Genomic DNA, 27021 nt, shown 5'->3' on the forward strand with positions numbered 1-27021 from the left:
CTTTCTTTTCAAGAACATGTCAATATTCAAGTCATGGAACTAACTAAATCAGGCCACGTGCCTTACAAAAAAGGTATTAATCTTCAATGTCAATGCTGATGATAAACCTGCTTCAAGTATTTTAAAGCAATTACTTGCTGCCGCTGCCCCTGCAATTTCTCTAGTTCTTTCTTCAGCTCTTCTGAATACCACCTCTCCTCCTAGAAAGTAAAAAAAGAAACGGGGAAAAAGAGAACTGTAAATTTGGTTGCTTAAGATAGCAGAATGTTTTGCAACTTGAAACAAAAAAACCACATGCAAGTAAAATACATTTCCAACCTTCAGTGAAGCTTGCAAGTCTTGTACTTCTTGTCGGAGCAGTGATACTTCATCTCTGAATAAATATATCCACAGAGTGGAGAAAATGAATATGCAGTGGTTATATTTTGTCAATTACATAAAAGTTCTAAAGTATATTACAGTAATAGACATATATTCCATAAACATAATTTATATAAACATAGTTATTTTCCATTATTTGAAAATTGGAAGTGGATTTATAGATACTTGTTAGTTCACTTTGCACATCACCTGAACAAAGCTAAAACATTAACAGTATAAGTAAATAAATAGACATATAAAAAGTCTCATGAAAGTAAACTGCAAATCTAATTCACTTCATCAGCTTAACCACAAGTTGAGTTGCAAAGCTGGGCATGTTTAATCTTTTATACACCTTTTTATGGAAGGGACAGGTCTAATATCGTTCACTTCCAGTTTCACAGGAGGAACACTGCTAAGAGACAGCGTATGACTTCACTCCTTCTGAAATACGAAGTTACATAACTTTTTACCCACACAGCAATGCAGTATGCACTCAATGAATGGTCTGAATACTTAAAGCCTTGGGATTTTAAATTCTCAGATTTCATACTCAAGCCTACAGCCATAAAAGAACACAAGATCCAAGGCTAAAATTGTTACTAACTGCACTCTTCTAAATCTCAGGTCTCCTTACAGAATTGTGTAACTATACAGACAAGGATAATGTTATATGACTCAAATACAGCCACTCCAAATGCAAACATAACCCTTCCTATTGCTTGTACAGCAGCAGAACAGAGGCACACAGAACATGTCCATGTGAGTGTCAGTACTGATGGATTCTCTCTGTTTTATAGCATACAATTTTATCAATTCTGTGTTGCATCATCCCCTCCTCCACAGATATTCTTTAAAACTGCCTTATAACTTAGGAGAAAATCCAAACCAAGCAACCTATTCCTTAGCTAAGCCACAATGGAAAAAATTCAACCTTCATTTCACATTAACCACAGGGTCATCAAGAATCTAGTGAAACGTGCGCATGAACCAATGAAGAACTCCGAGACTGACCAATTCTAATGGCCAAATGAATATTGTCATGTTGGAAAGATAATTTTTGTAAAAGATCTTCTGATATTCGTATATTATTTGGCCTGTGAGAGATAAATCGGAGGTTTCCAAATAAAACTTTAATGAGTCAGGTATAACTGCTACTCAAAACCTACACACTGTCTGAGCTTTCTCACCAGTATTAAGTAAATCAGCAAACATTCACACCTTAGATTATGAATGGAATCTTAGGCAGGTGAAACACAGCTAACAGTACTGAAGCTATGGCCAAACACGTACCGGATTAGCAGTGCTAAAGCTTTTATTATGCTCTAGATTGTACATTTTTGAGCTACATAAAAATAACTTGCAACTGAGAGGAAAAAGGCGATGAGATGGGGAAAAGATAAAGTACTCTACTGTAGTTGTTTCAGTATTCACCAACATTGTTCAGCTGTAAGACAAAACCTAAATTTGACTTACCTATCCAGCAGAGAACAATTAGGGAAAAAGTGTAATGAATCAGTCTAGAAGTGTACGTGTTTTCTTTCTTACTGCCACCCAAACTCTCCCTCAATCTCCCTTTCTCCTAGTGCTGCTAAAATTTCATGCTGCTCTCAGCACATCTCCTGAACGTCGCCATCCAGCCATTATCTGCTACATTTTCCTCATTGCTCCTCTCTAATCCTCAGTGCTGGTGCCTCCATCCAGGCACTGAATTGGCTCTCTATGTTAGGGAATGCTTTCATGCTGAAGAGCTTGAGATTGGGGACAATGTGGTTGAATCCCTATGGGTTAAGATCAGAGGAAGGGCTGACAAGGCAGATATCCTGGTGGGCGTCTGTTATAGACCGCCAAACCAGGTTGAAGAGACAGATGAGGTGTTCTATGAGCAGCTGGCACGAGCTGCACGGTCATCAGCCCTTGTCCTCATGGGGGACTTCAACTTCCCCGACATATGCTGGGAGTACAGCACAGCACAGAGGAAACAATCTAGGAGGTTTTTGGAGTGCATAGAGGATGCCTTCCTGATGCAGCTGGTAAGAGAGCCCACGAGAGGAACTGCCCCACTAGACCTGCTGTTCACGAACAGGGATGGTCTGGTAGGAGATGTGGAGGTTGGGGGCTGCCTTGGGCAGAGTGACCATGAAATGATACATTTCTTGATTCATAGTGGAGCTTGGAGAGGGAATAATAGAACTGCTACCTTGGACTTCCGGAGGGCGGACTTTGATTTGTTCAAGAGACTAGTAGGGGGAGTCCCCTGGCATTCAGTCTTAGCAAACAAAGGGGTCCAAGAGAGCTGGTTGCTCTTCAAGAAGGAAGTCCTAAGGGCGCAGGAGCAGGCGGTCCCCCTGAGCTGCAAAATGAGCCGGCGGGGAAGAAGACCGGGGTGGATGAAGAGGGAGCTGTTCTTGAGGCTCCGAGAGAAAAAGAAAATCTACCGCCTGTGGAAGGAGGGACGGGCAACTGAGAATGAATTCAAGGAAGTCGTTAGGATATGTAGGAGTGAAATCAGAAAGGCAAAAGCCCAGCTCGAATTTAACCTGGCCGCCGGGGTGAAAAGGAATAACAAACTCTTTTATAAGTACATTAACAGTAAGAGGAGGACAAAGGAGAATATCCACTCTTTACTGGATGAGGCTGGGAATGTGACCACTGAGGATAAGGAAAAGGCGGAGGTTCTGAATGCCTTCTTTACGTCTGTCTTTAAAGGTCAGACCAGTTATCCTCAGGGTACTCCTCTCTCTGACCTGGTAGTCTCGGCTGGGGAGCACGCTAGCCCCCCTGTGATTCTGGAAGAAACGGTCAGAGACTTACTATTCCAGCTGGACTGCCACAAGTCCATGGGGCCGGATGAGATCCACCCGAGAGTGCTGAGGGAACTGGCAGAGGTGGTAGCCGAGCCGCTTTCCATCATCTACCAGCTCTCCTTGTTGACTGGTGAGGTCCCAGAAGACTGGAGGCTTGCTGACGTGACTCCCATTTACAAGAAGGGTTGTAAGGAGGATCCAGGGAACTACAGGCCTGTTAGCCTGACCTCGGTTCCAGGGAAGGTTATGGAACAGATAGTCTTGAGGGAGATCACGCGGCATGTGCGGGATGACCGGGGGATCAGGCCTAGCCAGCATGGGTTCATGAAGGGCAGGTCCTGTTTGACCAACCTGATCTCCTTCTATGATCTAGTGACCCATCTGCTGGATGAGGGAAAGGCTGTTGATGTGGTCTACCTGGACTTCAGTAAAGCCTTCGACACTGTCTCCCATGCTATTCTCCTGCAGAAGCTGGCAGCCCGTGGCTTGGATGGGTACACTCTCGGCTGGGTAAGGAGCTGGCTGGAGGGCCGGGCTCAGAGAGTGGTGGTAAATGGAGTTAAATCCAGCTGGCGACCGGTCACAAGTGGTGTTCCCCAGGGGTCGGTGCTGGGGCCTGTCCTCTTCAACATCTTTATTGATGACCTCGATGGGGGCATTGAGTGCGCTCTCAGTAAGTTCGCAGATGACACTAAATTGGCTGGGAGTGTGGATCTGCCTGGGGGTAGCGAGGCCCTACAGAGGGATCTGGACAGGCTGGAGAGCTGGGCTGAAGCCAATGGAATGAGGTTTAACAAGGCCAAATGCCGAGTCCTGCACTTCGGCCACAACAACCCCAGGCAGCGCTATAGGCTTGGGGCGGAGTGGCTGGAGGACTGTGTGGAGGAAATGGACCTGGGGGTACTGATTGATGCACGGCTGAACATGAGCCGACAGTGTGCCCGGGTGGCCAAGAAGGCCAACGGCATCCTGGCTTGTATCAAGAATGGTGTGCTGAGCAGGACTAAGGAAGTCATCCTGCCCCTGTACTCGGCATTGGTGAGGCCTCACCTCGAGTACTGTGTCCAGTTTTGGGCACCTCAGCACAAGAAAGATATGGAGGTACTGGAGCAGGTCCAGAGAAGGGCAACGAGGCTCGTGAAGGGCTTGGAGAATCAGCCCTATGAGGAGAGGCTAAGGAAGCTGGGGCTGTTTAGCCTGAGGAAGAGGAGACTGAGGGGAGACCTTATTGCCGTCTTCCAGTACCTGAAAGGTTCTTACAGTGAGAGTGGGGCAGGTCTCTTCTCACTAGTGACAAGTGACAGGACGAGGGGAAATGGCCTCAAGTTGCGCCAGGGCAAGTTTAGGTTGGATATTAGGAAGAACTTCTTTACAGAAAGGGTGGTTAGGTACTGGAATGGGCTCCCCAGGGAGGTGGTTGAATCGCCATCCCTGGATGTGTTTAAGAGCCGTTTGGATGTGGTACTCAGGGATATGATTTAGCAGAGGTTGGTTTTTTTTTGGTTTTTTTTTTTTTTCTTAGGGATGGGGTACTGGTTAGGCTGCGGTTGGACTTGATGATCTTCAAGGTCTTTTCCAACCTGGATAATTCTATGATTCTATGATTCTATGAATACCAATGGCCCAGCTAAATTGCACTGGGGAGAGTTGCATGATCTAGTACTAGTACTAGTAACAGTACTTTACAGGCAAGGGGGCTGAGAAGACAAAGTAATTCATAATAACTAGCCCTCCCTCCTGACTAAATAAGGAACTTCACAGACCAATCTTGGTTGTATGAATCACATGCAAACTTTACCCCTAGAGCATTAACAGAGTGCACCCCTGCTGCAGGTCAGTGCATTACTTTAATGCAGTATTCTGAGCATTGAAAAAAACATGTTTACATAGAATGAGAGTTTTCTCAAGCAAGCATGCAACTGAGAAATATTTTTAAAATGTTACACTAGCAGGAAGAAATAGCTCATGTGTTACACAACAGCTCTCACCAGCCGCCCTGCACTCCATCCAACTCCCTGACCTTGTCCACTTATTCAATTAAAGGAGAGAGAACAAAACCACTTGTCCTTAAACTGTCAAGAGGCAGGAAAAAAAAATTAAATTGCACCAGCTGACATCTGGTTGACATTGGAAACTTGCAGGCATAAAAATAAATCTTCCATAAACTATACACACAATATAGTTATGACCAATATTTCCCCCATGTGGGTGCTATCATTTTAACTTAAATTGCTTTGAAAAGGTTTAAATCAGACAGAGAAGAACTACTCACACTTGAGCAAATGTGTACATAGCAAACCCAATATAACCCTGCTAGCATGGTATTATTTTCTCATATATATAAGCCTAAATTTCAATTTCTTTAGTTCTCCCCTGGCTATACAATTCCTTTTCTTTCAAACTGTCTTCTACATCTTATGGCTTCTTGTTGATCCCTCACAAACCAGGAGAACACAGAATAAAAGCGATCACAAAAATAGCACCATTGGAGAGGGAAAAAAAAAAAATAGAGAAAAAAGAAAAATCTATTCCCCTCAAACTGTTATGCTGCAACATGCTCAAAATAAAGCAATAGCAATTGTATTGCTTTAAAAAGCAATAGTAATTTGCTCTGCTCACTGGCTTATATTCAGCCAAAAGCCTACAGCACCTGGAAAAGGGCAGCATGCCTAAGGAAGGTCTTATCCATCCATACAGAAAAGACCTCTGAAAATGTTGGCTCTTCCTGGCTCAGTCTGCACAACACTGGGGAAACAGAGATCTTCATTCAAGTAATAATCAAACTATGGTATCTTCCACACACTCTTCTCACCAAAGTATCAACCTTTTGTGAGTTAAGTAAATATATTAATTTTATCAGTGTAAGTACTGGGGTCATTTATAGGTCACTTATCTACCTGTCGCAAACATCTGAGTGGTTTACTTCCTGCAGTAGAAGAAGCAAATCCACTTCTAAGTGAACACCAGCAGGGTTATGCAGTGTGTACCTTTGTCTGCTGAATGAGGCCACAGTCAGCTGCTTACTGTGACACTACTGTGTGCAAAACAAAAAGGAGTTTGAGGGGGAGGTGACCAAACAGCAGCGTGGACTGTCATTTACAAATGTCCAAAATAAACACTGATTGGAAAAAGAACCAGCAGGCAGCAGAAGGGACCCTGTGTAAACTTCTTTCCTAAGAAAAAGTTTCCCAAACAAACATGAGGCATTACCCAAATGCAGAGAGATTACTCTCAACTGTTCTACAAAGAGTAAGTTCTTTTCATCTGTTCCTGCTACATGTAGCTGATCTCAGAAATAAAATAACCTGATGTGTTTCACAGGAATACACTTAACTAAATGCTTTTGACCAAAGAGTTAAATTAGAGAAGTCTTCTACAAATGAGGATGGAGTTTCTGGAACATGGAAAGGTGATACAGCGACACAGACACAGAGACTTCTCAGATTTGCAAATAACTAAGTGATAAGGGAATCTATTCAGACAAAATCTCATGTTATAATTACACAGTAGGTATCCTAACCACCAAGAGACAAAATCATGTTTCTCTTCTTTCTTTAGGGTTGTCCTTCCCCATGCTCAAAAGAAGAAATTTCAGCTCTGTGCTGCAAATAAGAATGAACCAATATTCTGCCACACTTAAAAATCTTCCAGTTTGTTACAATACATTCTCAAATACATGAGAAAACATTGATGCAATTAACGATATAAGCATAAGCAACTGACTTCCATTTACTGCCATATCAGTATCAGTCAATGTAAGTTTCAAGCTGCTTTTTAGCTGTAGTTGGAAATGGGATATGAACACTTGAACACTTCACTACATAATTAAGTGTTTGAATTAATACAGCCTTCATTGTAATTAGAAACAGCTCAACACTGACACAGAAGCACAAGCACAAATGAATAGTGTTCCACCTTTCTGGTGACAGATGACCTTCCCCTCCTCGAGTTGAATCAATGCCAGAATTATGAACTGCTTCATAGTGCTTGAACAGCTCCTCAGCTGATCCATGAGACTTCATACACAGAGGACAGATAAATCCCTGTTATAAAGAGAAGAGATGGAAAAGAAAGAGAAAAAAAAAAAAAAGAATGTGAGAAGTAAAATCTGTTTTTTCCCATCTCAATCAAAATGATGTTTGTGTATCTAAAATGCAGCAGATACAATTGCTATTCTTTAAAGATACATACTAAGGATTTCTTGATCTGATAATAGCTCTAGCAGTTAGAAATTTAGAAAATGTCTGTAAAATTTGTATTATTCAGTGTTGTTGTTTTTCCAGTAGCATTACACGTGAGTAACAAAGTACTTAGTTAGAAAAAATGGTAATTTCGAAGGGCTGCATTGCAATTACTACCACATTTAGGCTACAAATTTTAGTGAGGGACAGCAGATTAAGAGAAACTTTTTACCTTGCATATAATTAACTAGTAAGTGCAATTCACAGAAATACTATCTCAAGGAAATCACATCTTTACAGCTTAAATAAGACATCCTCTTTCAATCCAGAATAGTTACTGCAAGCTTACCAGAGCAAAAACTTAGCAGAGCAATACCATCATTCCACCCACTAGCAAACAGCCAAGTGAAAACTGTTAATATTATGCACCTCTACATATCTGTGGAGTGTACAAACTGCCACTTATCAGAAGTACCATCAATCTCATTTTATTTAGCAGTCTGCTTCTATGGGCTGAATTAGGTTATGGTTCTTCACTCACTTGGTTATCATGCCTGCTCCCAGCCTAATTATCTTTTAACTACAGACAACATGCACTACAGTGGCAAGACAAAGAAACTTTTGAGTAAGAGTAAACAATTTAGTCCCACATTAAAGGCTCCTTATGATGCCAGACTGTGTAAAGAGAACCTCGTGCTTGGTTGCTTAGACTTAAATAACCAAATATTTGCATGGATTCAGTCCAAGAGAACCGTCAAGTACGAGAATTCAAGCATGGATGATGCTCCATAGGACCAAACAGAAACCCTCTAACTGTTATTTATTTAATGCTTTAAGAAATTAATAATTAAATACCGTTGCTTATAAAATCCAGCACATACCACGTTGAAGACTAATTTTAGTATAGCTCTGTTAAAAAGGCAGTATACTCCATCAACAGACAACAGGCATTTACATTTAACAACCATTTACTATTTCCAGAACTGGTCTGTAAGGTTTCATTTCAGATTAAAGCAAGTAACTCATACACAAGCATACATAACAACATGGGTACGGAAAGACAAATGAACTGCTAAATTCTCAATGATGTTTATCTGAATGCACTGAAAGTACCAGAGGGAAATTCCAGACAATTCCTGGCAAACAGCAGTGGCAGTGAACTATAGAAGCTGTCAAAAAGCAAGGAGCGTATTTTAACTAGCAGCTGAAAGCAGACAGACCCATTCGGCACACTGTAACAGAAGCCCTCTCTGGATGAAATGCTGCCAAGCGATTCCCAGACTGCTGCTTGGTTTCCCCGTGACGGGAAGGCCTGCAGCCCACAGAGAAAAGCAGACATTCCTCACTGCACAAGTAAGAGCATTTGGAAAGAACAACTGTAGAAAAATGCTTGGTCCTCTCCTTCCTATTGCCCTTTATTTCTTCCCATTTAAAGAGCAGAGTCTTTTTATATGCTTGTGATTGTCTTTTTTGTTTTTTTTTCTTTATTCTGTGATATGTAGTTGGGTTTTACTCTATGGCAAGAGGGGCCCAGGAGAAGAAAGGTTACATCGGCAATTAGCCCTAGGGGACAGCAATCAATCACCCATCTCACCACCAGTCAAAGCCAGATGCTCCAGCAAGTCACTGCAGAGGTGGCAAGGTCAAAGAGGCAGGGGGGCAAGTTACCCAGCAAGGGACCAGTCTACCACTGCCCCCCATGAGGGGCAGAGCTCCTGCTCCAGAGGCAGTTTTGCTGTCATTAGCAAGGGAGGAAGCACAGCAATACCTCCTTGCCCTAACAGAAACTACATTCCCCCCACATGGGCAGGGCAGTGTCATAATCAGTCCCAGCTCCTGCTCAGCCAAGGCTAGGCCAGCCTCGCTCTGAGGGACCTGGCACTGCTGGAGTCAGCACACTGGGTTACAGCTCAGACACACACCCTCATGTTGACACAGCATTTGCAACAGGTCTGAATCACAAGCTCTGAGTAAGATGTTACCCTTCTGCAAAGAGGCATTTCTGTTGCAGAAAGCAACGCCCTTCCTGCTGCTTGCAGTGGTGGGATGGGTAAGGATACTGGTTCCTACAGCAGCTCTCAAGTCTGCATACTCAGGCACTGATGCATCTCGTAGAACGATAACACTGCTGAAATCAGAGCTGACGGCTGAAGAGTAATCCAGGTCTCCTTACAGCAAGGGGAATCAGCAGGACCTCCCCTGCTGACCATTTCTCAGCACCATCTTGAGATGCATTTTGAGAATGTGCAAAAGTATATAGCATTAATTTAAAGATGAACATGTGAGAAAGGGGAAAGAGAAGGCAAACTGATGGCCCATGGTTAAACCTTACAAGAATTTTCATTTCAAGGAATCACATGAAGTGGTCCTCTATCAGGGTAACACTCTGGATAATGAGGAGATGGCACGGTTGCTACCATGAGATGTAATGCTTCCCTCACCAATGGGAGGAGGGCAGGGAGATCTCCATTCCAGTAGGTCTACTCTTGGCTTCCTTAATTAAAAGACTATTGGAGAACAAGCAAGAACTGCTCTTGTATTCAAAGAAGAAAGCTACCATACATAACATGCACAATTACACTTTTCAAAAGGCTGTATTTGCCAAGAGACATTTGGTAAATTTAATTTAAAAATGCATTTACAAGTTACTTCGCATAAAGCGCAGCACAACCACGGAGAAGTGGAAGGCATTTAATAATCTTCATTTCATAAAAGCAAAGATATCACCTATGACCCCTGCAGCACTGCAGCGTAACTTGTAATTTCCCAGTGTATGTTTCTAATTGAGTGAAATCTTCTGCTTTATTTAAGGAGAAAAGAGCACCCAAAAAGTTGAAGGATGAATTTTGTTTTTATATACAGAGATTTTCCATCAGGAAATGGCAATTAAATAAAGAAAAAAAACAACCATCACATGTATGAATTCTTATCATTTAAGTGTTTTTAAGATCACCACCATCGTTCCAAAGCAAGACAGCAAGAATATTAAAAAAGAAAACAAGCCCAAACCAAAATACCATACATGTACACAAACAGTCCACTGGGAATCAGCATGCAATTTACAGCTCACTGTAGTGACTGACCCAGTGGTCCAGGTACACCAATGAGAACGAGACAGGAATTTCAAGCCTCAATTTTCTGCTTCAGCACCCAACACCTCTGCACTGCTCTCTGCAGGAGAGGTTTTCCTCAGTGCAGACTCCAAAACAGATGAGTTTCAGTCAGGGCAGAACGGATAACGCTAGGTAGAAGCTGCATAGGAAGGTGCCTTGCCTCAGTTTGAGTTAGAATGACAAATTTTGCCTATGATCTTGGTCTCCATGGAAGTACCAGAGACTTCTTTATTTGCTTTCGCCAAGACTTACGAGCAAGCCTGTAGAGGGGAAAAATATCTACAAACATTCTTCTAATAGTTAAAATTTACTTTCAGACCTGATAAAGTCAGGCTTCTCAATGCTCCCTCTCCTAAAAGGCATATGAGGTAAATGATTCCTTTCGGGTAACATTAATATTCTTACAAATCATTAATACAACACCTTTTGGGAAGCAAGCCAGGATACTAAAAGCAACACTGGAAGCAAACTCTTGCATCAAGAGCTACCACATTTCTTTTTACTGGACCAATATAATTTACAGGGCTATTAACTGTTCAAAGAACCTTGGCCTCCCACCCAGAAACACTGCCCAGAAACAGCTGGGGCATGGACTCAGCACACTGTGTGCTACCAAGACTGACTGCAGCCTGCCATGGAGTCCTCTTAATCCTCAGTCATTACAGAAGTGATTCAGAAAGTGTTTACAAATAGAGAAATTCATCTATAGGACTAAATGGGTTCTGCTTCTCTGGTTTCTCCTCCTATTACTCCATAGTACTGATGGAGGAGAGATGTGAAAATATAATGAAAATTTCAACTTTATCAGCATATTACCTTTCTTTTCAATGTTTTCCCTCATCATTCTGCACAAAGTTGATGTGAACATCAAGTTGTGTGTTGTGACAACACCTTCACAGCAGAAACAATTTCCCTACTCGCTCGCAAAGAAAACTGAAGATCTCAAATACATTTCTTTAATGAGCTGAAGGCTTCAGCATGAAGTTTGAATTGTTCTATTTTATTATTTTTAAATCTCCGTGTAGGTGTTTAACTCTACAATCACTGTCAATGGAAAACTATTCAATATGATTAATGGAACAAGCAACTCAGAAGCTGACCTAACGAATGCTTATAATGTACGTAGGGTCAGCAAATGAGCTCCCCAGACTCCTTCGCTGAGAACTGGAGCTTGAAGCATCTGCATACATATGCCTTAAATCTAAATCTAAGCACTTACCAACTGTTCTATTTTCCAGGGCTTTACTGAAATAGTCTTTGTAGAGCTAATATATGAAATCTTGTCTTACGTAACTAATGAGTGAAACGCAGATTACTTTAGGCTTCTTTTTCACAAATTAAAACTGGAGCTAACTGGTAGAAAGAGGCCACCTCTTCTTTAGAGACAGCCCCATGGGCAAAACAGCTTATACAGATCTGCTTATAGAGATGAAGTACAAGAGAAGGAACTCTAGGCAGGTTTGGATGTCACAGACATAAGTACCCAGCTTCCTTAGTGTTTTGTTTAGTAACGAGATGACTGCCATCTTCTCCAACCCCATTTTAATACCAAATAGAATTGAACAAATGGCTGCTCTAATTACTGCTGATCTACAGTTGTCTGTGGTAGAGAGCCATCTAACATGAAGAGCGCGCACAGAACTCTATTTGCTAATGCAAGCAGAACTTCTGCAACATCTTGCATTTTTATCCCTGCAGTTACATCATGACTCAAGCTTAAAGAACCAAGGAACTTTGCTATTTTCCACTCAGGAGTCAATTTAATTCCATAAACACTCTTCTCAGAAAATGAGAAAAATTGAGCAAAGAATAAGCAACAAAAAATGAACCACTGCACAATAGCTACTTTTACCATACAGAAAGGGTGAGAAAATAGTTTACCATATACATAATATAGGACAGAAGTGTCCAATCCAGTATTGTCATTGATAAGACCAGGCTCTTAGTTTACATACTACATCTGAGTTTCTTGGCTTCATCTTTGACCTTCCAGAAATACTATGCCAGCACTCAAGTTTACAGTCTGTTCACAGTGAATCACACAAACAAAAAGAGATAACTAGGATTCAAGTCCAAAGCTGTAATATTTCCAGTCATGACCTATGTTTGAAAGCGTCTCAGAAGTCAGAGGAACATTAATAACCTTTTCACAAGTGTATCGGTATTGCAAGCTGATGCTCTGAACAACACTGAGCACATTTAGAACAGAAAGTACAAAAGCACGTTCACATGCTCAGAGGCATAATCACCCTCCTGGAGCTGATTTTAGTTTTTATGTGTGACAATTATTTGGAAAGATTCTGAATTCATTGTTGGTGTTTTTCCATTGAAGCTGGACCTTCACAATCTTTCCAGATGCACGGTTACACCAGAACTCACATAACTTGACACTAAAACTCATATTCTTCCGTTACAGGGTGATCTGAAGGCTGAAACATTTCATAGACAGATCAGGAAGTGTGCATACTTGGGGACAAAGAACAAAAGCAGTCTGGCATTTCAGAGCTGAATGCTGTATCATGTCATTTCTAGGATTTGTTTATTTAACACACATTGAAGCAATTAACTAAATCCTCTGGAAATTCTCAGAAGCAGATTCACTTGCCTTCCTTGAGAGCAAGGGCGAGACCACACCTGTAATCTATTTCAGAGGTCTTATATATTGATTAAATATACAATGTATATATATAATAAATACACATAAAAATTATATATATATTATATATATAAATATTATATATAAAATTTATATTTTATATAATTTACATATTATTATATATAATTTTATGTGTATTTATTATATATATTTATATATATATACACACACATATATATATGGGATACTTCAAGTGAAAAAATAAGGTCACTTGCTTTATAATCTTTAAAGGAGAATACTGTTACAGATTCAGCACTGGTGAGGCCACATCTTGAGTACTGTGTCCAGTTTTGGTCCCCTCACTGCAAAAAAGACATTGAGGCCCTGGAACATGTTCAAAGAAGGGCAACAAAGCTGGTGAGGGGTCTGGAGCACAGGCCTTATGAGGAGAGGCTGAAGGAGCTGGGAATGTTCAGTCTGGAGGAGGCTCAGGGGAGACCTTATAGCTCTCTATAACTTCCTGAAGTGAGGTTGTAGTGAGCTGAGGGTCGACCTCTTCACTTGTGTCATTAGTGATAGGACGAGAGGGAATGGTTTCAAGCTGTGGCAGGGGAGATTCAGGCTGGACATTAGGAAATATTACTTCTCAGAAAGGGTGGTCAGGCATTGGAATGGACTGCCCAGGGAGGTGGTGGAGTCACCGACCCTGGGGGTGTTCAAGAAATGACTGGATGTTGTGTTGAGGGACACTTGGTTTAGTGGGAGCTATTGGTAATAGGTGAACGGTTGGACTGGATGATCTCTTAGGTCTTTTCCAACCTTGGTGATTCTATGGGTTTTTTTTTTTTATTTATTTATTTTTTTGCCATGCTTCTATCAGGGAAAGAAGAAAAAAAAAAAACAAAACACTCATGTTTACATACACAATAAGGCCCTAGCAGCTTCCTGAGATTTCATCCCTATTTAATTTAATTATTAGAAAAGTATCTTAAAACATCACATTTCTGACATTTAAGACCCACCATCCATCTCAACTTTATAGCAAATATGTCACTTTCTGAGCAAAAAAGAAAAGGGGTACCTTGCTACCGTTTATTGTGTAACATACAGACAATGCAGACAATGTCTTTCCAGGAAGGAAGCTGGATTCTTCTTGATAAGAATAGAACCAACATAATTTCTAGTTTGGTTCTCTTCTGTTTCTATTACTATTGATGAGTAAGACTACAGTTCTGTCACAACCTACAAGACTACAATTTTGTCACGAATTAGAAATTCTAATTCAGTGGATTCCCTGCTTCTTAGAAGAAAGTGGCATCACAGAGCCAAGTCAAATGGGATCAGTATCTCTGATTCTTTATTTTCTTAAGTATTGTTCAGACATTGCAGAAAATAATGTAGCCAATGATTTTTGTTTCAGTGCAAAGCAGGCAAGTAGCACCAAGGTGTAAACTGCACTCTCATTGGAGGAGAAACTGAAAGAGCAGCCAAAAAGGATACATAAAATACAACGTAAGCATTAAAGCTCTGTGTAGGCAGGGAGCAGGAGGATTGAGGGGGAACAGTCTGCAACATGCCAAGGGCATCCATAAAAAAGTTATAATCAATTGAGGTAAGAGACAAATAAATAGGGGGAAAAAAATCAAGAACAAAGTATTTTCAAACAAAAACAAAAAACATTTTTGCACATTTAGTATTTCCAAAGTACACACTAAACAAACATGCTATAAAAAGCCTATTCGGAAAACAACTTCATATTTTGTGTTAGCCAAGAAATGTGTACTTACTAAGCATCTGTGAAGTCACAAAAATAGCCTAAATGAACTGTTAAATATTGCCTTAGGTTTAGCCACACTGCAGCTGAAACAGGAGGCATTGATGGCGACTAGATTCTGAATACCGTGGGAGTACCACACAGTGGCTTTCTGGATGCATCTGGAGAAACCAGGAAGTGTGAAATTCTGCCTCTTACTTACTGTTTAATCATCATCAATGTCCAAAAAAGACATCAAAGAAATGGAGGAAACAGTTTAGAAATGCATCATTCCCTTAGGAAAAAATAAATAAATAAAAACAGAAATGAATCAAACCAAACAGCTTTTGTTAGTGACAACACTATATACAAAAGTTGGGGTACAGCATTCTATCTGGGCCAAGTAGGCTATACACTGACAAAGACACTTGCCAATATTATGGTGCCTGTTCTTGCAGCTGAGCATGCCTGCAACTTTAAAGGTAAAGTTTCTTCAGTGTGTGAGGAGTGAGGAAAAATACTTCACTGTTATCTTAACCACTTATCAAATCGTGCAATCCCTGGTTTGAAAAAGAAGGACCGCAAGAGCTATTTAAGAGAAAGACCACAAGTAAATCTCCAGGTGACTGGTGAGTCTCCTTTCCTGCAGCAAGCCATCAGACACATTCAGAAGTTCTGGGAGGAGACCCCTTGCCCGAAGGATGGCACCATCCCTTCCTGCACAGAAGAAAGGAGGAGGGAAGGGCAAGGAGAACGAAGTGATAAGTGACCTGAGTTACTTCAATTTTGATCAGCAGGGGGCACGTATCAGCAAAAAAGAGGTCAGGGGTTAGGGAAGAAAGCAATAGGCAAACTTAAAAGCAAGGTACCCCTGCTTTTGTCAATGGAGAGACGCTTATTTGGGTTACACAGCTTGAGACTAAACAGTGACCTTGCAGTGCTTCCTTTCTTCACACTTGAGGACAATGCACTGGCAAAAAAAAACTGAACTCAAGAGCTTCTTCAGCACTGTTTCCAGCAAACTGTATTTGAGCTTTTCACAGTAGTATCAGCAAGCCACAGACAGCCATACCTCAGTATAAGTAAGCAGAAGTCAGCAATGTTTTCTACGTCTGCTGCAAAAGATGACACTAATAGCAGATGGCACTGATAGCCGATCATGCTCTTCTTACAATGCTGCCTCAGAAGTGGCAAAGACACAGTGAAGGGTGACAGGCGTTGCTGTTTCAGAATCAAGATGTGGTTGTTATAACTACAAACTATCATTTCCCATCAACAAATACAAACCACCAGCTTCTCAGTAGCCAAATATTTAAAATTTTACATACTAGCACCAATAATGACTAGCAGATGCTCCACTTTTTTCAGAGCATCCATGAACAGTAATATAATAATAGATGAAACCTCTTTTCTGAGTCGCTAAACCAAAAAAGCTTCAGACATTTCAGTTAGAAATGAATGAATTTGTATTTCATATACCATACTCAATACAGGAGTGTTCTCAGATTAAAAAGTTGTAACGTGTAGAGTGATTCCTTCAGGTAACCAAACCACCTCTAATGGCTCACATCACAATATCCGTTGACACCAGTGCATCAGGAATACCTCAATCTGCCACCGTAAGCCATAGCTTACTCACATAAAGCACTTGCATAGTGACCAGAAAGTCAAAAAAAATAAAGGCAACATGTCTGTAAACACAGCACTAGAGATGGTCCTTGCTTCAATAGGTGGCAGTGATGAGTTAATCACAGAATCATAAAATTGGAAAAAACCTCTAAGATCATCAAGCCCAACTGTCAACCCAACACTGCTATGCTGCTCAGTGCAACATCCACACCATTCTTGAACACCTTCAAAGACAGTGAACCCACAGCTCCCCTGGGCAGCCTGTTCCAGTGCACAACCACTCTTTCTGATTAGAAATTCTTCCTGATACTCAACCAGAACCTCTCCTGGCACAACCCAGTTCTCTCAGCCACTCCCCATCAGACTTGTGCTCCAGACCCTTCACAGCTGTGTTGCCTTTCTCTTGACATACTCCAGGGCCTCCATGTCTTTTAGTCCAAAACTAAACACAGTGCTCAAGGTGAGGCCTCACCAGCACAGAGTACAGAGGGACAATCAGCTCCCTGCTCCTGCTGACTGCACTGTTTCTGACAGAAGCCACGATGCCATTGGCCTTCCTGACCACCTGGGCACACAGCTAGTTCAAGTTCAGCCAGCTGTTGACCAGCACCTCCAGAACCTTCTCCTCTGTCATACAGCTACAAATAAACAGATCTGAATCTGAAGTGGAATATATCAAATAACATAAGCTTAGCTTACAAGAAAAACGAGTAAAAGCCATTCAATAGAAATACATGAATGAATGCAAGTCTTCTAATATTGGGAATGTTTCACATGAGACATAACTGTAAACTAGAGAGTTGTACATAAATGAATTCTTCTGCTGAATGTATGCCTTTCAATCTTGCAAAGAGATCAACTATTTTTTAAAGAGGAATCACAATAAATACACTTTTAAAAAGCTGATATCCAAGCCACTGGAAAAGATGTATGTTCATTTAAAACAATCCATCACCAAAGCTATTGAAACAAAATAAACAAGACCCACAGTAACAGCTGGAAGGTCACGAAGCTCCTGTCTTCCTTCTGTCCCCACGTGCTCATTCTGGTAATGTTCAGACAGATCAGTAGGAGTTACACACACTTTCATACAGAGTGGACAGATGAAGCCCTGTGAAATGTATATTTGCCTTTAAGAAACTAATGAAAACAAAAAGATTTTGGAATCAAATAGCATTCAAATTCTTATGCTGGAAGTTCTTACAATCACTAAAAGCAAGGTCTGCAGCTATTTCCACTTGGATGTTTAATTTTTGCAAATCACACATCAATACCATGAAGAAGACAAAAAGGAACAGTTAAGAATGTGAAAATAAATCTAAACCACATGTTTACCATATTGCATACTAGTAAGTCTTTTCCAGACACCCTTGGGACCTCCTTTGTGTGACCTGCTGCATAGCAAGTCATGGATGGACCATTATAAGGCATTACATCAGATCCACCAGACAAGTTTCTCAAAGGCATTTTCAGATCCAGGACAGAAAGAGACCAGAACTGCCACAGAGATTGCAGAAATACTTCTGGAAATTAGTAAGCTAATTTACAGTAGAATGAGAAGCACATGCAGGAGTGCAACTGCACACCCAGTTGGCATTCTCGCTTAAAGAAACACCATTCTGGCAGAAATTAAAGAAAAAAAATCAATAAAAGGGATGGGAAAGGTGGATTAAACATGCTCACCAGGGATTTATCAAAGGCAAAAGTTAAATGAATTTCTAAAGGACAGTAAATGTAGACATGCTCTACCCCCAGAAAAAGCAGGCGTAGCATGGCGTGCTATGGGTGCCCATCCATACTGTGGGTGCCCATCCATACTGTGGCTGTGGGACAACTGCACCTGTAGGCACACCTGCAAAACAGGGTCTTGAGACAGACCAGTCTGACCAATGCAGCCACGTGATGCTAGCAGAAATGTAACTCACAGGTGGATACCCTGCAAACATGGAATATTTAGTGACACTATACTGCAGATGGAGTTGCTTTGGGATCTAAGATACAAAGGAATGACAGGCCTGAACTTCTCCTTCCATCAGGACACACAGCAAACTAAGATATATCTAGAGTTAACTTCAGGCCCATGTGCGATCTGTAGTGCTGACACGGCCCCAGGAAGAACTATAACAGGCCTACCTCTCTTGCTGAGCAATGAACAGTTTTAATTTAACCACCCTCCCTCATTCCTTTTGTTTTAAACTACAATTTTCACAACTCAGCATTGATTTCAACTTGGCTTGAAGGAGGCAAGAAACATGAGAATCTACTCAGATTTAGTAATTTGAATCTTACAGCAATAAAAATTAGAAAATCTAGCCATGAAACTGAAATGAAAACAAGTCAATTAGATGTTTTATTTTATTTTATGCAATACTGGAGAACCAAATACTGAGATCACAACTATAAAAAGGAGAGCAAACATTCTACAAAGCCCGACTACAGTGGTTTTATTTGAGAGTTCTCAGAAAGCAAACATCTCACACCAGCTGCAAAGGAAAAGCACAACCAAGAGAAAGGCTTGAGCTGCACACAGTAATGCATAGATCTCAAAGAGCAACAAACAATCACCTGCTTCAGAACTCAGATTTGATCAGATTTTGAAGTCACATGCAACACCTGTAAAGCAATGTAGCTGAAGGTGGGGAATTACTAATAACTGAAGATACTTTCATATTATGTATGTTATACAGCATCATCCAGAAGTGACACAGCCAGTGATCTGGCTTACGTTTCAGCAGGGGTGCAGGCACATCAACACTTGACACTTATGTCAACAAACAACACTATATATATTAGTATGGAGGTACCTCATGATATTACCACCAGTGATATTACAATCACAATAATAGAATTGTTCCATTTTAGAGAAACTTTGGAAATAATCAATCATCTCCTTGCTTATTTCTGTGCAGTAGTTAACTAAAATAGTGACAAGATTTTAATCTGCACTTTCAGAATATTTATTCACCTCAGGGACAGTATAAATATGCATACAAAACTCACAAATGCATGACATGTATAACATACAGCAATAAATTACGCAATGTCTGATCATACTGATTGTAATACAACTCTGAGAACTAAGAAATAAACAGATGCACAGATGGAAGGCAATTAGGATTTTGAACAGCACAGTGAGAAGTTCTCTTATCGCTTATCATAACAGGCATATGAGCTTTTGACTCATCATACACTTCATTCAGTGTAAGAAAGGGCACTCTGCTCCCTTTAATGCTGTAATAGGAGTAATTAACCTTGCACTGTATTTGTATGCTAAGCTTGAAACATTCACAAGCTCAGTAATCAGGCTACATTAACACAAAATAGCTTCAACAGCCAGTGAAGTCAGCATGCACTTCTAAAAGTTAATATTTGACAACACTGTAAATCCAAAGATGTAGCATAGGATAGAAGCAAGAAAAACACCTTACTCTGCTGGCTAAACATAGCATACAGCACATTAGAAAAACTGATAGGACTTACAAGTGGCAGCTTTAGGTACACAGACCAAACAAAACCCATCCCATTTGATATTTCATGTGGAGAAGGAGGTTTCCAAAACACATTATATCTAGCACATGCGAGGTGAAAAGGAAGTACAGGTGAGTTTTCAGAATTCATTAAACATTTATAAATGAGGAATGTTCAAGCTTGTATCTTATTGCTTTTCATTTTAATCATTCATGCCTACGATAGCAGGAAGGATTGCTTGTCATCATTTAGATAAACAATCAAAAGTCAAATAAATATGGTCTAATTCTCACTTTTTTATTTAAATAAGAACCTATTTTTAGACAATGTGACTTTTGAGTATTTACATAGAACAGCTGCTATTTAGGAGCGGCACCCAAAGGAATGCCCAGCAGCTTTGTGGGTCAGAGACAAGCAGACACAAGGTTCACAACTCCAGCCCCACAAATCAGTGCACAGTACCTCAGAGGAGCCCTCATTGTTCACATCCACAGCATTTCCTGGAGCAGCAGATGAATCGGAATCCGAGCTCTGAGACCCAACTCTGCCTGGAGTCTGAAAGAGAAAGGGAGGGGCAAAATGAATGTCTGCAGCCTGTATTTAATAGAGCATGGTATGTAACCTTTACAAAGGCCTCTCTGCGATAACACAGATCTTCCTTCCACAAGTGTAACAAAAGTAACGAGCTCACAAACTAATTAGGCAATTTTCAGAGCAACACTTAACTAAACTAAAACTTTTACCCATGTTTCTCAAAGCAATCAAAGTATCAAACAACAAGCAGACACCATATGCAAAGGCCAAGATTTTAACACTCAACACAGAACAAAGATTAAACTCAAGTCTGCCCTTATATCACTGTTATATTGCTGTACTGTTAAATTAGCTCTTTCCAACCAAGAGAAAAACATCAGAAATTACAATCTAAACATTTTCAGCAACAATGGCTGCTGCTTTTACTCACCACTATAGCTCCACTGCCTGACCAATGGCAGAAGAGTTTCCATTCTCAAAGCAAACACCAGCAAATAAATTATCTCAGTACTGATATGCAACCCTACTTTCCACAAAGAATAAAAGTTCATTATCTAATTCCATGAGGACAACTGAAAGTGGGATGAAGTAACACGATTTCAGCCCAGCCAGAAATACTCATAGCGTCGTACAGGGATTTCTGAACTAATACAGGAGGATTGAAGATAAAGAAATTTAAAGATATAGATGGACATTCACAGATGAAGGGGGGGCGGGGGGGGGGGGGGGGGAAGTGGAGTAGAAGTAAGGAAACAGTTTTATTCTTTAAATCATGGAATCTCCAAAAGTTTGCTTTAGAATTTTCTTTAACGTATACTTTCTTTTCAGGCCAGTCAGTCTGATTGAAAACATACCTACAACATGCAAGCTTCTCCATACTTTGAAAACAAAGCGCTCCTCCCTGCCGTGTTTGTGTAATTAAAAGGTCAAATTTACTGATTAAGGACTGATGCCCAACCAGATGCAGATTTTAGAGCAGCTCCACAGATGAAACAAGGGGAAGCGAGTAAGTGTGTCAGAAGCAAGCTATTGGGAGCTGATGACCGCAAGCGAAAGAGGGGAACATCTCTCCACATTTCAGTCTTTTCTGGGTCATCAGCAGGAGGCTGGGCTGCATTTGTGAGCCTGTTTTGTGCGAGAACAAAGAGTCCAAAGGTAATAGGTTGGCTGCTGGACTGGGTGATCTTAGAGGTCTTTTCCAACCTTGGTGATTCTATGATGTATATACACACATCTACATAAGGGAACGTGTAATAAGGTGTTAAAAGCTCACAAAGGAGCTGAAATTTCAAGATGCAAGAAGCAATTTTATTGACAGGAATTTTTCAAGAAGCTTTAGAAATCTAAGGATGATAAAAAGGATTTGTATGACAGCTAGCTAGGGAGATCCTTCTGTTCCCAAGAAGGCTAAAAAATGGAACCCCTATCTGTTCTAATATCTACATTCACAAGCAGAAACAGGATGCTTCAAAGTGGAGAATGTGTCAGCTTTAACAGAAAACACACTTCTTAAGTAATAACCTGCAGCAAGCAGATGCCTTTGGCTCCACTCTTCACTTCCAAAATCTGAAGAAATCAGTCTGGGAATAATTGATGCCCCAAGCCCAGAGACTTTCAAGGCAAGGTTGGATAAGGCCCTGGGCTGTGGTGTCCCTGTTTATTGCAAGGGAGTTGGACTAGATGGCCCTCATGGGTCCCTTCCAATTCTAAGGATTCTATGACAATCCTAAGGGAGAAACCAAACAGGTGCTGACAGCCTGGTCAGTGAACGCAGCAGATAGCCAGACAGCCCACTGAACTGAGCAGAGAACACCTCCACTTCAGCCATACCTGTCAGCTGCACAGTGAACGAATCACTTCTTCCCAAAACCAAGAAAGTTCTGTGACTGCTAAGACAGAAGAACATTTCTTCACATTACATTATAGCATCTCATACAGCGCTACAGTGCACTGTTAATCAGCTATCATGTAGCAGAACTGTTTCACAATGAGATCTGCACGTTAAGGTCTGCTGGTTTAGCACTACAAATTGGAGATCACTACAAGCTTCAGGAGGAAAGCTGTTATAGTAAAGCACAGGATTATTGTTACATGGCTGACTGAAGTACTTGCTTTACGAAACACTTCAGACATGCCATAATCACACTAAATTGCACCACATGGCACGTCTTACTACAAGAAACGTGCGACAAAGAAATTATCAAACAGCTCCTGGTAAAATCCTTCTAGGGATTTAAAAAAGAATGTGCTTCCTTCAAAACAGAAAGTGTAATTCAACATAGATGTAGAAGGTACAACAGGTGGCATCTTCCAGGGAGCACAGATGAGGAAGAAGGGTGGGAAGGAGAAAGGTCATTAAGTACCTATCAGGAGAAACTCTGATGGTCCACTTGCAAAGTGACACAATCTATCAGAAAGAACAGAACACACATTAGGGAGGATGTTATGTTAGACCAAGACCATCAGTGCAACTAACTTCTCACTTCTTCTAAAGTTGCACTGTAATTGAAACATCCTTCACCAAACAAAGAATGGGGAGATTGAGACACTGGGACATCTTTTCTTTCACTGAGTATCCCGTGATGAAGATATTCACAGATACTTAAGTGAGGCTCCCACACCACTGCTATGCCACATTCCATTAAAAAATAAATCACAACCCACTGAACAGCATAACAAATGGGCTCGCCTGGTGAACTCGGGAAAGGTTCAGAGTGATGCTCTTTGTTTCCAGTTACCTTTATTATTCTTGACTGAATAAAGCCCTGGGCGATGAGGGGGAGCAGAAGAATGATGTATGAATCACACAGCAAGAGTAGTTCTTCACACAGGATTCTGTATTTGTACTCTAACACAACTAATATTTGACTCTAAAGCTATACATAGAGCTGATAAAAAAATTAGTTTCTCAGCCAAGGTATTAGCTTCCTAATTATCTGAATTACATTTGTTTATTTAGCTGAGAAGCATACATGTCTACTTACAGCACTACAGCTGTGGAAATATCATGCTAAACCGCGTAATGTTGTTGGTTGAGTTTTCTCAATACTTCGAGTTAATATAAAGAAACATCATTAACAAGAGAAAGCGCAATGACTGCAGCTTGTTTTCTGAAAAGGAACACAAAATTATGTAATGAATGAGTTGAGCTAATGCATTAAAGTGACACGGTATAAATACGGATCACTCCCATGTTGTTTCTGCACAGTCATTTATCTGTCTGTACCTACGCTCCATTCACTTGTGACGCTCTTTTCAGAGGTTTTAAATTCAGAATAAATTAAGTCTTTGAAAAAGACTTTAAGCCTTGAGAATGCCTTAACAAATACGGGTTTATATAGTTTTCCCAGTGCAGCTTGAAATACGACATAAGGCACTACTGCCTGAACCAAAAAGCGAGGCACAAGAATGGGAAAACAATCCAACCACAGCCCTTGTCATCAAACAAACTGCAGAGCTTTTCCCATCCTTCCATTTTACTCTCATCTGTCCTTAAAGCCTTGATGGCCCAAGTACATTCCAGTAAAACTTTCTCATCAGGAGCTCCTTGAGAAAAGGACACGTTTTGTATTGCAGTTTACATGTTCACACAACAAGCCTTCACACAACCACCTTCTCAAGGCCTGCATACAAAACTTTCAACTCTGGAAACACTGTAAGTCTAATTGAGCACACCTGACAAGGCCACCACTTAGCAGCAATTAACAGGTATGCCCGAAACAGAGCATGCTGTGATACAGAACAGTGGTAGGGTTTACATCTAAAGAAACGTGACAGCTATTTCACAACTCCATTAAATGAAAGGACTTGGCGTCCACAGGGCACGAAGCTTCCCCTCAATGCATGCCACCAGTTCTGCACGAGCACCTGAGCGAGCACGCTGCCTAGCCAGCCCTGTAATCATAGGCATAAAGAAGAAAATTATAGGTACGGCACAAGATGCAGCACATCCCAGACAAGTGAATATCTTCATTCCTGAGCACAGAGCAAAAAGAGTGGCAAATGTACCACTCCAGCTACAAAAATGCCTGCAAAGCCCGAGTGTGCGCTTGGAACCAAAGGGCCTTCAGGACTGAATGTAATACAGGCCTCTTTTGGCATAAACTGCCTTTTTTCCAGGCCAGCACAATGATCGATGTGTGAAACTGAGAAGTGGCAAGAGCCTGAATGAAAGATGTTTTTTTTCCATAAACCTGTTAAGTGAAAACTTATAGAACAGATGGATCTTTGAGATGTTGCATTGAAAACATAAGTAAAATTCAGGAACAGCTTGCAAGGAAAGGACCCAAAAGGAGGTCTCAGTTCAAGACAGCATGGAAACACCAACTTCAAACACTGAGTGATGCTCTGTAGTAAGGAGTGCGTAATCCTTTCTGTTTTAAAAATATGCTATGCAAAGTTACTGAGAGTATTCTTTTAAAAGCAAAAATTACAGCTGTGCAGGAAGCAAAAGGGTCATCAGGAACAGGAAGGGTATTAAAAGAAACATCGGATGTTTTACAACTTCGGGAACCAGAATTTCAAGAGACTACAAACAGCATCTTTGCAGTTAATGCCTTCCTCCTTCCCAGTCCAGAGCCAGCCCTCCAGACCAACAGAAGTGCAGTGCAATGCAGGAGTTCACCTGTTGCCTATCACCAGCAAACGATAAACTAAACATATGTATGAGAAACCGTGTTGGGTTTGGTTCTTATTTTGTTGTTCGTTTTTAAACCAGTCACATTTATGATGCACAACAAAAGTTCCAAAAGGAAGACTGCTGTCACTCAACTCACTGCCATGGTGATGAAAAACTCTGATTATTTTTCATGCCGCCTCTAGTTGTAATACTTACTTTCTTTATGTGCAAATTTGGCAGCAGCAGCCAAAGGCTCACTTTTAGCACCAAGGTGCATCAGAAGTCACTGCCACGCTTTGCCAATGGCACGGTGTAGATCAAAAGATACGAATGTGGCTATGCACACAGTCACTGCTTTAACTGATGGGGCATGATGCTTTCTGTGAGGGGAACCTTTTAAAAGCAGAGTTATTCACACCACTCAAAATGCATGCACCAATTTTACTGTTCCCCTATTTACTTCTGAGCACCTTGGTTAGCAATGAGCTCTGCTGTGGTTCCCTAATTTCAGGAAGCAGTGAGAAACAGCTACTTGTTTGCAGCTCCCAGTGAAAGCGGCTGCTCAAAATGAACAAAAATTTCTGTGCTACCTCAGGTTTCTCACACACACGGGTGAGCCTCCCCAGGGCTGTTTCTTGAAGGCCTGCGACTCCTCAGAGCAGCCAGCACCCAGCTAAACGCCGGCCACGTTCAATTCGGGCAGGGCCGAAGTCCCTATGCTCTCAGCTCTCCTCCCACCACGTTCCGTCCCTCGGAAGCACGAAGCTCGGAGCGCACCACGTTCATCCCCCACCCACGTTCTCGCAAGCGCGCTTCGCGCCGCCGGCCCGGCCCTCTCGGCCGCGGGCTGCGAGGAGATGCCGCAGCCCGGCTTTCCACCCAGCCGGGCCCGCAGGAAAAGCCGGTTCCGACTAGACGAGAGGCGGCTGGGTAGCGGCCGGCGTTACGAGCCCGTTCGCCCCCGGAGCGCCGCGATGGAGGCGCGCCCCCCGGCTCCGAGCTCAGCCCGGCGGCGGGCGGGGACCCTTCCGCCCCCAAGGAGGGCGCGGCCCCCGGCTCCGCACGCCCGCCGCCCCCAGCCGGGCCCACCCCGTAGCGGCGGGGCTCGGGGCCGCCCCCGCGGCCTACTCCATGCCCGCGGCGGGGCCGGGCAGAGCCGCAGCTCGGGCCGGTGCCTCCCGCCCGGCCGCCGAGCCCGGCCGGCACCAGGAAGCGGGGGAGCCGCCCCGCCGCAGCGCAGCGCGCCGCCTTACCCGCTGCAGGATCCGCCTGAACATGGTGGCGGAGCCGGGTGCCGCCGGGCGGTCGCGGCCACGCCGAGAGGAAACCGCGGGGCCCCGCGCAGCGCCGCCCCCGCCCCGCAGGAGCCCGGCGCGGCCCGCTCGCCCCGTGACAGCCGCGGCGGCCGGGAGGCGGGGCAGCCGCCGGGGCGGGACCGCGCCGCGCCGGGCAGCGCCCGCCCCGCCTCGGGGAGGGCCGGCCGGGGGGGACGGAGGCCCGCCGAACCTCAGCTGCCGGAGGGCGGCCACGTCCCACAGAGCTCCCCGCCCCATCCGTTCTCCGCCGTGTCGGTTGTTGGAAGTGCCGAGTAGTGCGGTGGTTTGGATAGTTAACTGGAAGCTAAACCTACTGTAAATGAAATTAATTCCTTATTGCTTCCTTAGAACCAGGGGCAGGCAGGGCTACTTTCTGGCATAGCCGCTTAGACTCGCCTTAAAATATCAGAAGAGAATATTGTGCTCCCACACGGGTTCCGTCAAACACAAAATAGCCCCAAAATGAGCAGTTCTGTCCATAAAGGGTCTGTGCTTAACCAGTGCTGAGGCAAAAATCCTATAAGGCTTTTGGCGGGAGAGCTACCGGAACACCGATGGCCTCCAGCATGCAGAAGCGAACACACTGCCATTTCCTGTCAGTTCTAAAGCTGCAGCTTTTACTTATTGAATGCAAGGTGAAGGGTCA

The 27021-nt window shown here is 42.4% G+C and overlaps 1 protein-coding gene across 2 annotated transcripts in view; it reads right to left on the reverse strand.

Moving 5' to 3' along the window:
- The window catches only part of EEA1 (early endosome antigen 1), a 73013-nt gene extending 46559 nt beyond the window's left edge, over positions 1 to 26454 (reverse strand). The window contains exons 1-6 of one of the 2 annotated variants that reach the window (XM_072329529.1): positions 26313 to 26454; positions 20370 to 20462; positions 17428 to 17550; positions 7083 to 7210; positions 319 to 373; positions 135 to 200 (exon numbers count right to left, since the gene is read on the reverse strand). In XM_072329529.1, the coding sequence (XP_072185630.1) occupies positions 135 to 200; positions 319 to 373; positions 7083 to 7210; positions 17428 to 17550; positions 20370 to 20462; positions 26313 to 26336 (489 nt within the window). In that variant the 5' untranslated portion in view covers positions 26337 to 26454. The remainder of the gene's footprint in view (positions 1 to 134; positions 201 to 318; positions 374 to 7082; positions 7211 to 17427; positions 17551 to 20369; positions 20463 to 26312) is intronic. The other variant, XM_072329540.1, reaches the window with a different exon arrangement.
- Positions 26455 to 27021: the final 567 nt, after the last annotated feature.

This window comes from Excalfactoria chinensis, chromosome 1, assembly GCF_039878825.1.
Source record: "Excalfactoria chinensis isolate bCotChi1 chromosome 1, bCotChi1.hap2, whole genome shotgun sequence".
Classification (NCBI taxonomy): Eukaryota; Metazoa; Chordata; class Aves; order Galliformes; family Phasianidae; genus Excalfactoria; species Excalfactoria chinensis.